Raw genomic sequence first — 16,238 nt, 5'->3', positions numbered from 1 at the left:
AATTTCCCCGTATCCCTGGAAAGTTAAGGCCTCTAACAAAGGTGATAAGACACACCCAGGAAGAACTGAAGTACCCTTCCTCCCCCACAGTGAGGGATTATAACCACCTTCCCATCACCCCCCTTTTTATTTTGTGTTTTTTAATTTTCTTCTTCTTTTGTTGCTCTTTGTTTTTGTTTTTGTACTTTATAAATATTATTCTTGGGGTTCATTTTGGCAGGGTTTTTCTTTTTTTCTTTTTCTTTTCCTTTGTCAGCTTTTTTGTTTGTTCATTTTTGTTTTTGTACTTTATAAATCTTACCCTTGGGGCTCCTTTTGGCTTTTTTTTTTTTTCCTTTCTTTTTGGTGGTGACTTCTGATTGCTCTGAAACTTGCCAGGTTGCAACTTGCCTGGATCATGGTTGATATTTTCAGCTATACATCCCCTCAGCCACCTCTCACCAGAATGACTAGGAGGAGGAACATTTAACAGAGGGAAAATTCAGAGAGTGTGACCTCTGCCACAGAACTATTGGATATGGACATAAGCAAGATGTTGGAAAAAGAATTCAGGGTAACAGTTACGCGGACAATGGCTAGGTTGGAGAAAACCATTAGTGGCAACATAGAATCTCTAAGGGCAGAAGTGAGAGCTGATCAGGCAGAACTTAAAAATGCTATCAATGAGATTCAATCAAATCTGAATACTCTAACAGCTAAGGTAAATGAGGCAGAAGATCGAATTAGTGATCTCAAAGACAAACTGATAGAAAAGAAGGATCAGGAGAAGGCCTGAAATAGTTTAGAAGCCATGAAACATGAATTAGAGAAATAAATGATGCCAGAAACATTCCAATGCCAGAATTACTAGGATGCCTGAGAGGGTAGAGATAGAGAGAAGACTAGAAGATATAGTTGAGCAAATCCTAGCTGAGAATTTCCCTAATCTGGAGAATGGAACAAATGTTTGTGTTCTAGAGGCAGAGAGGACACTCCCCCAAGATCAACGAGGGTAGAGAGACCTACCGGCATGTCATTGTGAAATTCATGAATCATAAAATCAGAGTAAATGTCTTGTGGGCAGCTAGGGGAAAGAGATACCTTATATACAGAGGGAGGAACATCAGAATAACATCAGACCTGTCCACAGAAACCTGGCAAGCCAGAAAGGGCTGGAAAGACATATTCATGGCACTGAATGAGAAGAACATGCAGTCAAGAATACTTCATATGACAAGGCTGACATTCAGAATGGATGGAGACAGAAAGAGCTTCCAAGACTGGCAAAGACTAAAACCTGACCCTACACGAAATATTGGAGGGGCAGTTCTATAAAAGAAGAAAGACTCCAAGAGTGATATAGAACAAAAACTTACAGAGACAATCTATAGAAACAAGGCCCTCACAGGCAGCATGATGACGATAAAAACATATCTTTCAATAATCACTCTCAATGTGAACAGCCTAAATGCTGCCATAAAACAGCACAGGTATGAAGATTGAATAAAAAGACAGGATCCATCCATATGCTGTCTACAAGAGGTGCATTTTGAACCTGAAGATACATCCAGACTGAACGTGAAGGGATGGAGTAACATCTTTCATGCCAATGGACCTCAAAAGAAAGCTGGGGTAGTGACTCATATTGGACAAATTAGATTTTCAGTTAAAGATATAGTCAGAGATACAGAAGGACACTACATCATTTTTAAAGGGTCTATCCACCAAGAAGATCTAACAGTTGTAAATATTTATGCCCCCAACATGGGAGCAGCCAACTACATAAGACATCTGTTAATAAAAACAAAGAGACATATTGATAAGAATACATTAATTGTAGGGGATCTTAACACACCACTCTCAGCAGTAGACAGATGAGCTAAGCAGAAAAACAAACAAACAAACAAGAGCTTTGAATGACACTTGGACCTCATAGATATATATGGAATATTTCACCCTAAAACAATGGAATACTCATTCTTCTCAAGTGCACATGGAACTTTCTCCAGAATAGACCACCTAATGGGTGACAAATCAGGTCTCAACTGATACAAAAAGATTGAGATTATTCTTTGCATATTCTCAGACTAAAGTGCTTTGAAACAAACTCAATCACAAGAAAACGTTTGGAAGGAATTCAAACATTTGAAAGCAAAAGACCATCCTGCTCAAGAACTTCTGGATCAACCAGGAAATCAAAGAAGAACGTAAACAATTCATGGAAACCAATGACAATGAAGACACTTCAGTCCAAAACCCATGGAATACAGCAAAGGCAGTCCTAAGGTGGAAATACATAGCCATCCAAGCCTCACTCAAAACCATTGAAAAATCTCAAATACACAAATTCTCTTTACACCTTAAAGAACTGGAGAATCAATAACAAATAAGGCCTACCCCATGCACAAGAAGGGAAATAATTAAGATTAGAGCAGAGATCAATGAGTTAGAAACCAGAGATACGGTAGAACACATCAATGAAACTAGAAGCTGGTTCTTTGAAAGAATTAATAAGATCAATAAACCACTGGCCAGACTAATCCAAAAGAAAAGAGAAAGGACCCAAATTAATAAAATTATGATGAAAGGGGAGATATCACAGCTAACACCAAGGAAATAGAAACAGTTATCAGAAATTATTATCAATAACTATATGCCAATGAGTTAAGCAATCTAGATGAAATGGATGGATTCCTGGAAACCTATTAACTTCCAAGACTGAAACAGGAAGAAATTGACAACCTGAAGAGACCAATATTTAGTAATGAGATTGAAGCAGTGATCAAAAACCTCCCAAAAAACAAGAGCCCAGGACCTGATGCATTCCCTGGGGAATTCTACCAAACATTCAAAGAAGAAATAATACCTATTCTCCTGAAGCTATTTCAAGAATAGATACAGAAGGAAAGCTTCCAGACTCTTTCTATGAGGCCAGCATTACACTAATCCCCAAACTAGGCAAAGAGCCCATCAAAAAGGAGAATTTCAGACCAATGTCCTTGATGAATATGGATGGATACCAAGATTTTCAACAAGATCCTAGCTGATAAGATCCGACAGTACATTAAAAAGATTATCCACCATGACCAGGTGGGATTTATCCCTGGAATGCAAGCATGGTTCAATATTCACAAATCAATCAATATGACAGAACAAATCAGTAAGAGACAAGAACCGCATGGTCCTTTGAATTGATGCAGAAAAAACATTTGGCAAGATACAGCATCCGTTCCTGATTAAAATGCTTCAAAGTATAGGGATAGAGGGAACATTCCTCAACTTCATAAAATCTATCTATGAAAAACCCACAGCGAATATCATTCTCAATGGCGATAAGCATTGAGATTAGGATCACGACAAGGATGCCCACTGTTGCTACTGCTGGTCAACATAGTACTAGAAGTCCTAGCAACAGCAATCAGACAACAAAAAGAAATAAAATGTGTTCACTTTGGCTAAGAAGAAGTCAAACTCTCTCTCTTCACAGATGACATAATACTTTATGTGGAAAATCCAAAAGACTCCACCCCCAGTCTACTAGAACTCATACAGCAATTCAGCAATGTGGCAGGATACGAAATCAATGTACAGAAACCAGTTGCTTTCTTATACACTAACAATGAAACTGTGGAAAGGGAAATTAGAGAATTGTTTCCATTTAAAACAGCACCAAAAACCGTAAGATACCTAGGAATAAGAGGTGAAGGATCTATACTCAATGAACTACAGAACACTCATGAAAGAAGTTGAAGAAGACAGAAAAATATGGAAAAGCTGGAAAAAGATGATCATGGATTGGAAGAGTAAACATTGTTAAAAATCTGTGCTGCCTAGAGCAATCTATACTTTCAACGCCAGATGGGTCAAAATACCATTGGCGTTTTTCAAAGTACTGGAACAAACAATCCTAAAATTTGTATGGAACCAGAAATCACCCCTTATTGCCAAGGAAATGTTGAAAAAGAAAAACAAAACTGGGGGCATCATGTTGCCTGATTTCAAGCTTTATTACAAGGCTGTGATCACTCAGATAGCATGGTACTGGCACAAAAACAGACACATAGACTAGTGGAACAGAGTAGAGAGCCCAGATATAGACTCTCAACTCTATGGTTGAATAATCTTTGACAAAGCAGGAAAAAATATCCAGTGGAGAAAGGACTGTCTCTTCAATAAATGGTGCTGGGACAGTTGGACAGCTATGTACAGAAGAATGAAACTTGACCATTCTCTTACACCCTACACAATGATAAACTCAAAATGGATTAAAAATCTCAAAGTGAGGGCGCCTGGGTGGCTCAGTGGGTTGAGCCGCTGCCTTCAGCTCAGGTCATGATCTCAGGGTCCAGGGATCGAGTCCCGCATCGGGCTCTCTGCTTGGCAGGGAGCCTGCTTCCTCCTCTTTCTCTCTGCCTGCCTCTCTGCCTACTTGTGATCTCTCTCTGTCAAATAAATAAATAAAATCTTTAAAAAAAAAAAAATCTCAAAGTGAGGCAGGAGTCTATCAAAATCCTAGAGGAGAACATAGGCAGTAACGTCTTCGACATTGGCCACAGCAACTTCTTTCAAGACATGTCTCCAAAGGCAAATGAAACAAAAGCAAAAATGAACTTTAGGGACTTCATCAAGATCAAAAACTTCTGCACAGCAAAGGGAACAGTCAACAAAACAAAGAGGTAACCCACAGATTGGGAAGAGATAGTCACAAATGACATTACAGACAAAGGGCTGACATCCAAGATCTATAATGAACTCCTCAAACTGAACACACACAACAGATAATCACAAAAAAATGGGCAGAAGAAATAAACAGACCCTTGTCCAAAAAAAAGACATACAAATGGCTAACAGGCACATGAATAAATGTTCGTCATCATTAGCCATCAGGGAGATTCAAATAAAACCGCATTGAGATGCCACCTTACTCCAGTTAGAATGGCCAAAATCAACAAGACAGTAAACAACATGTGTTGAAGAGGATGTGGAGAAAGGGGAACCCTCTTAAACTGTTGGTGGGAATGGCAGTTGGGGTAGCCACTTTGGAAAACAGTGTGGAGATTCCTCAAAAAATTAAAAATAGGGTTCCTAGGTGGCTCAGTGGGTTAAGCCTCTGCCTTGGGCTCAGGTTGTGGTTCCAGGGTCCTGGGATGAGCCCTGCATCGATCGAGCCCTGATCTCTGCTCAGCAGGGAGCCTGCTTCTCCCTATCTCTGCGCCTGTCTCTGTGCTTACTTGTGATCTCTCTCTCTCTCTCTGTCAAATAAATAAATAAAATCTTTAAAAAAAATTAAAAATGTGTCTACCCTATGGCCCTGCAATTGCACTACTGGGTGTTTACCCTAAAGATACAGATGTAGTGAAAAGATGGGCCATATGTATTCTAGTGTTCAAAGCAGCAATGTGCACAGTAGCCAGACTGTGGAAAGAGCCAAGATGCTGTTCAACAGACGAATGGATAAAGAAGATGCGGCCCATATATGCAATGCAATATTACTCAGCCATCAGAAAGGATGAATACCCAACTGTTGCATCAACATGGATGGAGCTGGAGGAGATTATGCTGAGTGAAATAAGTCAAGCCGAGAATGTCAATTACCATATGGTTTTACTTCCTTGTGGAACACAAGGAATAACATGGAGGACAGTAGGAGAAGGAAAGGAAAAGTGAAGGGGGGGGGGATCAGAGGAGGGATGAACCATGAAAGACTGTGGGCTCTGAGAAACAAACTGAGGGTTTTAGAGGGGAGCGTGGGTGAGCCTGGTGATGGGTATTAAGGAGCACAATGAATCTTGGAACACTACATCAAAAACTAATGATGTATTGTATGGTGACTAACATAGTACACTAAAAAATCAGTAAAACAAGAAATAAAAGTTATAGAGATAATAAAAAATATTTCCAACAATTAGCTCTTTGGTCTAAAACTTAGCTCTCCAATTTATACCAGAGAAGAAGTGTGTGTTAGTCAAGAGTGTTAAAGGAGAGAGGAAGGTTGGTGCTCAAATAAGTATGTGTGTTAAGCACCAGTAAGAGGGGATTGAGTAAGATTTATACGGAATCCCATAGCATAGTTTGCACCTTGTAGTCTGACTCTCAAATGCTCCTACCAAAATATCCCTATAGAAGAAGATAGTTTGGGTGGCTTTGTGGCTCAGTTGGTTAAACATCTCCCTTTGGCTCAGGTAATGATCTTGGGGTCCTGGGATCAAGCTCCACGTGGGGCTCCCTGCTCTGTGGGGAGTCTGCTTCTCCCTACCCTCCATACCACCCCCCTCACATGTGCTTGCATGCTCTCTCTCAAATAAATAAAATCTTTTAAAATAAGAGACTGAAACCCCATCTCCCTACAGCACTCATGCAGATTTTGTATCTTGTTCCCTTAATGTGTTTGTTTTTATGTAAGAATAAAACAAGTGACCTAACGTGACAGGAGTACAGAATTATGAGTCAGGTTTATTCTGTGTGTTCTACATATAGCATATTACTTAGAGACCATGGGGTGTGACAGTGGGATGCTAGCTGCTATTTCCATAACTAGATGATTGAAGGTTCAATTTAAAACTTTTTCTTTATTTTAATTTTTTAAATGATTTTATTTATTTATTTGACAGAGATTGCAAGCAGGCAGAGAGACAGGTAGAGAGAAGGGGGGGGGGAGGGAGGCTCCCTGCTGAGCAGAGAGCCTGATGTGAGGTTCGATCCCAGGACCCTGGGATCATGACCCGAGCTGAAGGCAGAGGCTTTAACCCACTGAGCCACCCAGGCGCCCCTAAAATTTTCTCTTTATTGGAACTTCTTGATTTCCAAGATTGTGGAAGAGCAGATAGTTGCCCTGTGTGACTGGTTAACTGGAAAAATTTATGGACTCTTACAGTAGTAACATTAAAATATAACTTCCAGAGAGTACTTCATCTAAATAAATTATTCAAAACTTAGAAAGAGAATGTCAAGAAAGCAAATATTAGAGTAGAAAAAATGATTCTGAGAGGCATATTTTGAAGAACTTGTTTGCAGAAGTTTAACACATACTATCTTTTTTCTTGGTGACTCTTCAAAAACTTTAATTGTCTTAGGTTGAATTTTTACTTAAATATTATCTTTTCTATCCATGTTACTGTTGTTTCTTTATGCAAGTGACCCCAAAGTTGTTTTTTAATTTTACTTATTATTAAATACACCAACATTTCTTCAGCCAGCGTAATTCTGAGTTTTTAAAAATACTATCATTTTGTATCTAATAGTATTCTGGCTATACTGGGTTGTTTATACGTTGATAAAATAATTTTCATAGACTGTGGGGTGAGGCGAATATGCACCATGTATTCATGCAGATATTTTGAGGTAAAACTTATTTTGAGGCACATGCTTGAGCATAATTTGTGCTGATTATGAGGTGTTTTCCAGTAGTGTAAAATGTAATTCTGATAGCCTGTTGTAAATACAAATTCTAAACCAAAGGTTTTAATACGCTGCAAATTACCTTACTTCAGTGGTTTTCCAATTTAAATTAACTTATGACCAGTCACCATATTTTTCAGGTCCTGATTACAAATCTGTATCAAAAGAAAATTGAATAGACTCCTCTTTCTTCATTGATTTTAATTTAAAAGTCAATTCATTTAGGATGCGCAGAGATACAGATTTCAGAAGTTTGATAAATCCATTTGAATTGTAATATTAAAAATGTTTCCATGGGTTGTGTGTGTGGGGACCTCCCTCCTGTGCTTTACTGTCTGTGGTGTAAGACTCGGCATGTCTTAGTGTGTAGATATGGCCGTTACATTAGTGTGGTGTTTTCTCTCCATTCACTGAAATCTGCATTTTTTTCATAGGGTCGTTTATTTGGTATAATATTCTATTTCCTATTTATATATAATATATATTAACCATATATAGAGGGCTGCCTCAAGTGACCATATAGGACAAAATGATTCCTTTTATTCCTATTGGTATTGTAGGGAATGGTAGTATTTCTTTTTCTTTTTCTTTTTTTTTTCTTTTTTAGAGAGACAGAGAGTGCGCATGACTGTGGAGGCAGGGTGAGGGGTGAGAGGGGCAGAGGGAGAGGGCGAGAGAGAATCTTAAGCAGGCTCTATGGCCAGCATGGAGCCCACTCTCACAACCCTGAGATCATGACATGAGTGAAATCAAGAGTCAGATGCTTAACCGACTGAGCCCCTGGAATGGTAGTATTTCTGTTGTTTTCTTTGCCATATACTTTAAAAATTTCCAGCTATTTAAAAAACTCAGATGCAGATGTTTAAGCAGAACATCCTACCTTTTGCAGGTGGTTCCTTATACCCTAATGGTTTTTTCCTGGCTGGTTGATCTGTTTCCTTCTGATGATCACATACTCCATGGTGGCATCAATAAGTCCTATTTATTTATATTTTTTCTTTTTCATTTATTTGTTTAAAAATATTTATTTATTTATTTAACAGAAGGAGATCACAAGTAGACAAGAAGCAGGCAGAGAGGGGGGAAGCAGGCTCCCTGCTGAGCAGGGAGCCCAACTCAGGGCTCGATCCCAGGACCCTGAGATCATGACCAGAGCTGAAGGTAGAGGCTTAACCCATTGAGCCACCCAGGCACCCCTCTTTTTTTTTTTTTAATTTAAATTCAATTAGCCAACTTACAGTACATCATTAGTTTTTGATGTAGTGTTCAATGATTCATTAATTGCGTATAACACCCAGTGCTTATCATATCACATGCCTTCCTTAATGCCAATCACCCAATTATTCCATCCCCCCACCTACCTCCCTTTCCACAACTCTCAGTTTGTTTCCCCGGACTCAAGAGTCACTCATGGTTTGTCTTCCTCTCTAATTTCTTCCCATTCAGTTTTCCCTCCCTTCACCTATGATCCTCTGCGCTGTTCCTTATATTCCACATATGAGTGAAATCATATAACTGTCTCTCTGATTGACTTATTTCACTTAGCATTATACCCTCACTTCCATCCATGTGATGGATATAAATGGTAGGTATTCATCCTTTCTGATGGTTGAATAATATTTCATTGTAAATATGAACCACATCTTCTTTACCTCTTCAACTATTGAAGGCATCTTGGCTCCTTCCACATTTTGGCTATTGTGGACATTGCTGCTATGAACATTGAGGTTCAGGTGCCCCTTGGGATTACTATGTTGGTATCCTTTAGATAAATACCCAGTAGTGCAGTTGCTGGGTTGTAAGGTAGCTCTAATCTTAACTTCTTGAGAAACCTCCGTACTGTTTTCTAGAGTGGCTGTACCAGCTTGCATTCCTGCCAACGATGTAAGAGGGTTCCCCTTTCTCCACATCCTTGGCTGCATTTGTTGTTCCCTGTCGTGTTAATTTTAGGCATTCTAACTGGTGTTAGAATGGTATCTCATTGTGGTTTTGATTTACTTTAAAAATATTGTGAGACACTTCCATGAGGTTAAAATTGTTCATAGTTAGTTAATGAATACTGGTAATCCTTTTGTCAAATTGGTCACATCTTGAACTATTTGCATGTAGTGAGCTATAGAGTTAGATAAGTAACATTTCTAGTGGCTTTGTCTTCATTTTTGGCAGTGAAGGAATTAAACAGCTTCTGTGCCTCTACCCACTTTATCATGTGCATCACCTTGTCTTCTTGGTGAGTTCTGTTTTCTTTCTGGGTTCTCTCTCTAGGATTCTTCTCTGTCTTTTCCCTGTGTCTCTTTCCCTTCTTGCTTTCCCACTTCCCCTTCTTGCTTTCCCACTTGCTTTGCGTTGGTAGTGTTTCTCTCTGAGTAAGTAAGGCGAAGAGCAGGGCATTATGCATGTTCATTTTCCTGTAGCTTGCGTGGCTGAATTAATGACTCTGCCTCAGACAAAAACTACAGGGATGAAGTCAGTGGTGGAGAAAAACAACTATGTTTTGGTCCTTGATATACTATTGAGCAAAAGGGTTGCTGCATCTTAAGCTTCCTCATTTAAAGGACTGCTCAAAACACTGCTCCCACACAGACTGGTGGGACAGGTTTCCAAGCATTTGACCAGAGCTGTCTGGGAATTTGGTTCAGGAAATTGGTAGCAGCTAACCTTTTAATTTAAATTCCAGTTAGTTAACATGCAGTGTAATATTAGTTTCAGGTGTACGATATAGTGATTCAGTACTTCCACCGGTGCTCATCACAACACGTGCACTTCTTAATCCCCATCACACATTACACCTATTCCCCTCACCCACCTCCCTTTTGGTAACCATTAGTTTACTTTCTATATTTAAGAGTCTGTTTCTTGGTTTGCCTCTCTTTGTTGTTTTTCCTATTTGCTAGCTTGTTTTGTTTCTTAAATTCCATGTATGAGTGAAATTTACCCAAAGAACACAAAAATACTGATTTAAGGGACGTATGCACTCCTGTCTTTAATAGCAGCAGCATCTACAGTATCAGTTAACTGTATTAAATTGATCAGAAAGAAACACAAAAAGGTGGGGAACTGCTGTTTCTTCTCTTGCCAGGCATTTGGAACGATCACCTCTAAGAATCTTTCTTAAAATGAGAGATTTCTGTATTAAAATGTGTATTAACCTTTCCTAACCATCTTTATTATTTTCTCCATTTACCAGATATTAGGTTGAATTAAAATTTGTAAGTTGAAATTTGTAAGGCTTAGTAATTTTATATCTTATGAAAACAATTCTTGGTAGCTCTTTTTGTAAGGAAGGTCAGCCTTTAGTGATATAAAGATGTATCCTTTAGCTTTTAAGAATTCTGACTCTAGGGACGCCTGGGTGGCTCAGTTGGTTGGACGACTGCCTTTGGCTCAGGTCATGATCCCGGAGTCCCGGGATCGAGTCCCGCATCAGGCTCCCAGCTCCGTGGGGAGTCTGCTTCGCTCTCTGACCTTCTCTTCGCTCATGCTCTCTCTCACTGTTTCTCTCTCAAATAAATAAATAAAATCTTTAAAAAAAAAAAAAAAAAAGAATTCTGACTGTAATTTTTAGTACCAGGGTTTTTTTGATGGAGTTGGTATATGTTTGCATAGAACGGTCTTTCTGTGAGAATACTAGAACATAAGCTTTAAAAAAATCTATCTGAAATTTTATCATAATTGGCACATCACTACTTATATTCATTGTTTCCATTTAGGTTTTTTCCCAAGCAGTTCTCAAGGGTGTGATGCATTTCTTCGCCACAAGATGACACTGATATCTCCGTCTGTATTGAAGAAATATGGTATTCCCTTTGATAAGGTAAATTAGTATTATTTTTTAACATTCATTTTGTGTGCATAGTATTTATATGTAAGACAGATTTAACACAAACTAATATATCCTTGACTTCAAATAGGGTTTTTAGGATGTGGGGAGAAAAATGCAGATTCATGTTTTATAACATAACAATTATTTATCTGAGTACTAATTTGAAATTACTTTATTTTAAAGATTTTATTTATTTATTTGACAGAGAGAGAGATCACAAGTAGGCAGAGGCAGGCAGAGAGAGAGAGGGGGAAGCAGGCTCCCTGCTGAGCCTGATGTGGGGTTCAATCCCAGGACCCTGAGATCATGACCTGAGCCGAAGGCAGCGGCTTAACCCACTGAGCCAGCCAGGTGCCCCATGAAATTACTTTTATTTCAGGGTACATTTACTATAATTTCATGCTGGTTATAGTTCACTTATAATAATACTAAAAGTAAAATGCAGGACATTCAACAAAATAAGATGTAGCACTTCTACATTAAGGACTTTTATATGAACAACATAGTTTATGTATGTGTGATCTATTTTTTAAAAAGAACTCAGAACAGAGGCACCTGGGTGGCTCAGTTAGTTAAGCATCTGACTATGGCTTAGGTCGTGATCTCAGAGACCTGGGATGGAGCCCCTCCCGTGGGCTAGGCACTCAGGAGGGAGTCTTCTTGTTCCTCTTCCCCTCCCCTCACTTGTGTGCACAGGCATGCTCTCTCTTTCTCTTACGTAAATATAAATCTTAAGAAAAAAGAACTCAGAACAATTATCGTTAGTTTGGTTGGTTAGAGTCTATGATTACGATACCAGTATGTTGCTTCTAAACATATTCAGACATAAAACAATTGAGCGTTCATCATGAATAAAATTGCCTGATGATTTAATAATCAGAAGTTGCTTCTTTGAAATATTTCTGAAGATTAGGTTCTGTAAGGCTCAGTACATACTGGGTTCCTCTTTCTTTGTGCCCATGGGTAGTTACTGGGTCAGAATTATTATGAGCATGAGAACTCTTTTTTGAACATGAGAACTTTTATTTGAAGAAGCTAAAGTGACAAAAAGCTTTTGTCAGATAAATAAAAGCTCGTCTCAGTTAGAAGAGGATTTAGGAATTAGCTACTTGTGGACATATTAATAAATAGCTACACTCTCTTCATCTTTTTTTCTTCACTTTTTAATTTGACTTTTCTTCCCATAATATTTGTTGTTTTTCACTTTAGAAGTTTTTCACTTGTGACTAAATCTTTACCTCTTCTTAATCCCCAGCCCTGAAAGCACATCCCCCCACTCCCAGCTTTGTTCAGTGTAGAATTTTTGTAAGGACGAGGAGTCATTCTCCAACTTGAAGGTGGTTGCTGCTCACTCACAAACTGTCTATGCTGTATTCATGCATGAGATGAGACATATTTGTCTTGTGTGACAGGGATGCTCTCACGACTGTTTTACTCGCATAGTCTTAGCCTTGACAAAAAGCAGGTCTTTGAGATGTATACTGTGGGGGATGTGCCTGTGTGTGGAGAGAAGCTGGTGATGGACTACAGACACATCATCAGTGAGTCTTTCTTTTAGGTGGTTGGCATTAACTTAATTAGACACTTCTATTTAAGTTGGAATTTTAGAAGAGAGAGGAGAATGAATGGAATAGTCTCCCAAGAACAGAAAATCCTTAATGATTTTAGGGCTGGTGATAGATACTGATCAAGCTGGTCTTTGAAGAGAGGGTCCTGTGAAATAGCAGAGTGTGGGATTGGTTCATTTCCCCAGGATTGGAGGCCTTTGGGGCTTGTAGCTCCTTTCCAAGCTCTGGGGAGAAGGAGGCAGGTGCCCTGCACCCCTTTCTGGGCTGTGGCTTTTCAGTACTACTTGGTAAATCACCAGATGACAGGTTCTCCTTTAATCTCTTGAGGTTGGGACATTTCATGGCTTCTGAAGACACCAGTGCCTCACCATCTGATTGACATTTGCAGTTTTTTATGTGAAATACTGCCATTTCCCTTTCCATGTTGACGAAGAATATGTGATGACTCTGTACTCCTCAAGGAACTTATTCTCTGATGATGATAATGTATCATGGGACAGAGTAGTGTAGGCTTCTGAATTAAACTTCCCAAGTTCATTCCTGTTTCTGTCACTTGGGGAAATTACATAATTTTTCTGAGCTTCAGTTACTTTAGCTGGAGAACGATGATAATAATAGTACCCACTTAATGGGACTATTATGAGGATGAAAAGAGATGATCTATAAAAGGGCTTTGCATAGCCCTCTTTCTCCTCATTTTGACCCTCTTTTTAGGCAGTCATTTCACAGTCAAAGTAACATTCTTTTCTATAGCTCATGGTGTGATTTGTGTGTTTTGGTGGTTATAAAAAGCCAGATTTCTTTCAATGTATTTGCAATTATATATATATACATATATATATATATATATGCACACACATATACATATATATATGTTTAATAAACTGATAATGTCTGATAATGTCTGCTTTTAGATGTGTACTTTCCTTTCCAACTTCTTTTGTGATATGGAATTGTGATGACTGTTTAGTCTTTTAATAAAAGGGACTTGTTCTTTTCTGTCACCATGCTTTCTTATGTACATATTACACAGAGGCAGTAAAATAAGCCAAAAAACATTTTGGCTAACTGAGACTCACTGTTTCTGGAAATTATATAGAAGCATAAAATTTAGAGTCCCTTTCAATGGGAACAGGTACTCTCTTTCAACATGGCAAGAACAGAGGTTTCTAGGTAGAGTAGAAAAGGATTGTGGGTGGGATTCAATGGCACAGTGAAGGTAGTTACTTTCCCAGTGGCAGCAACCCTACCCTTTTTACCCATATGTGTAGGGTTAGAAATAGTTGGCCAGCTTGAGTTTTGTTTTATCACATAGTACAGGGAAGTGCCTAGTTTCCAAGCCCAATTATAATTAATGAAATTCAGTTAGACCAGGAAAGGAGAGAACCAGGCTGTGTTGTCATGTGGCTCAGAATGATGGAACTGGAAACATGCTGAACACTGAGAAGTCGTTCTTTGCTTGCCAGGTGGCAGCAGAGTGCTGCTCATTGTAGTAGAACACCTTCTGGGCTGTCATGGGCCTGAGGGCAATGAGATAAATTTCAGATTTGTTGTAAAAGAAAATACTTCTACATACAACATTTTTGTATACCTAAAATGGCAACTGAATTGCCTTGTGTGCATCTGTATTTATACAGTATGTCTCCTGTATGTCTACATACACATACGTACTCCCAGATTCATTTCTCAGCATTTTAGGACTGAATTGAACCATGGTGACAAAATGAAGCATAGGTAATACATTTGATAATCCATCATAGTATAGGTAAATTTTTAAAAGAGAGCAGAAAAATTTTGCTTTACTATTTTTCTATAGCTCATGGTGTGATTTGTGTGTTTTGGTGGTTATAAAAAGCCAGATTTCTTTAACCTAAAAAATAGGAATGGAATAAATGTATTTCTCATTTTGCTTTTAAGTTCTGACTGGTTTACCCAAGTTTCTTTAATTATATTTAAAGATGCTCTCATACATACATATTTGAGTTCTTTGATAGAAATTTTACTATTAAATGGAATATAGCTAATTGTATGTTTTCTGAGTATCATGAAAGAATAATTTGGTGAATACCACCAACTATTTAGCAACAGAATTCATAGTAAACCCTGTTGAGGGTGCATTATTAGAGTTTCTATAGCTGTAACTGCAAAAAAAAAAAAAAAAAAAAGTCAAAATAGGTCCCTTTACAGAACTACAATAATATGAATTTTTAAAGTATTAAAATATGCAGGTTGAGTGCTAAAACAAATTTACTTGATAACTTAAAAACATCTTCATATAAAATATAATATCTTTGATTATGGATTTAATGATTGAACAACATTGCCGTAACCCTGTTTAGAAAAGTCTTTAATGTTTCCTGAAAAACTGTTAATGGATTGGGTAAAGATCTGGGGCTACTTTTTTTATATTAGATAGCTCTGATACCATGGCATTTTTTTTTTCTTTTCTTTATTGGAAATATATATATATATATATATTTTTTTTTTTTTTAAGATTTTATTTATTTATTTGACAGAGATCACAAGTAGGCAGAGAGGCAGGCAGAGAGAGAGGAGGAAGCAGGCTCCCTGATGAGCAGAGAGCCTGATGTGGGGCTCGATCCCAAGATCCTGAGATCAAGACCTGAGCTGAAGGCAGAGGCTTAACCCTCTGAGCCACCCAGGCACCCCTTGGAAATATATTTTAATAGTATTTGCAACTTAGAAAGTCTATAATTAGAAAATATTATATGATTTCTATTCTACAGATCACTCAGGAGGCTGGAGAATTTATGATCACTTTTCCATATGGCTACCATGCTGGGTTTAATCATGGTTTCAACTGTGCAGAATCTACAAATTTTGCTACAGTTCGATGGATTGACTATGGGAAAGTTGCTAAATTGGTAAGTTATGCCTCAAAAATAAATGTGTATTCTGGTAATATTGTAGCAGGAAACCCTAAGATCACATGCGACAGTTTTTTTCCTTCATTGATGTTGTGTGCTTCTTATCATGATAACTTATTTCAGACCAGGTATATTTATTTTATATGGGCTATATTATCATTTGTAGCTGTAGTTCTCTGTTTTGAGATTAATGTGGAGCAGAGGTAATTTTTACACAGCTGATGTTTGCTTTCTTTCTTAAAGCTGCCAATTGTATTTTTGTGAGATTTTTTAGTGGCTCCCTGTGGCTCCACGTTAGCTAGACTTGGCTCTGTCCAAATTGAGTTTAGTCCATGGCTTAGAAAACAACTACTTACAGAGGAAAGTTTCTGTTAAAACTGTAGTAAGATGTTGAGGGAGGATGGTAAGAAGAAATGATTAAAATTGCCTTTAGTACAAACATGAATTTCTTGAAAGTAATATAGAACATGCTTTAACAAGAAATATATCTTTATGTTAAATTTGGTATAAAATTTTGCATCTCCTGCTCAGTTATATTTAATTTAGTTCACACACTGTGTATTTTCATTCACAGGCCATAAC

At 38.0% G+C, this 16,238-nt stretch overlaps 1 protein-coding gene across 27 annotated transcripts in view; it reads left to right on the top strand.

The window, feature by feature from the left end:
* The window catches only part of KDM4C (lysine demethylase 4C), a 507,226-nt gene that overhangs the window by 127,213 nt on the left and 363,775 nt on the right, over window positions 1–16,238 (top strand). For 26 of the 27 annotated variants that reach the window (XR_004277510.1, XR_004277509.1, XR_004277512.1 and 23 more), the window contains 2 exons: window positions 11,088–11,191; window positions 15,516–15,653. Coding sequence is in view for 19 of the 27 variants with exons in the window: in XM_032308077.1 (XP_032163968.1) it covers window positions 11,088–11,191; window positions 15,516–15,653 (242 nt within the window). In the remaining 8 variants the exon portion in view is untranslated. Of the gene's footprint in view, window positions 1–11,087; window positions 11,192–15,515; window positions 15,654–16,238 lie in introns of those variants that run through there. The other variant, XM_032308086.1, reaches the window with a different exon arrangement.

This window comes from Mustela erminea, chromosome 12 (genome assembly GCF_009829155.1).
Source record: "Mustela erminea isolate mMusErm1 chromosome 12, mMusErm1.Pri, whole genome shotgun sequence".
Taxonomy (NCBI): domain Eukaryota; kingdom Metazoa; phylum Chordata; class Mammalia; order Carnivora; family Mustelidae; genus Mustela; species Mustela erminea.
The sequence above is the reverse complement of the archived record's forward strand: the minus strand, read 5'-3'. Positions and strand labels throughout refer to the sequence as shown.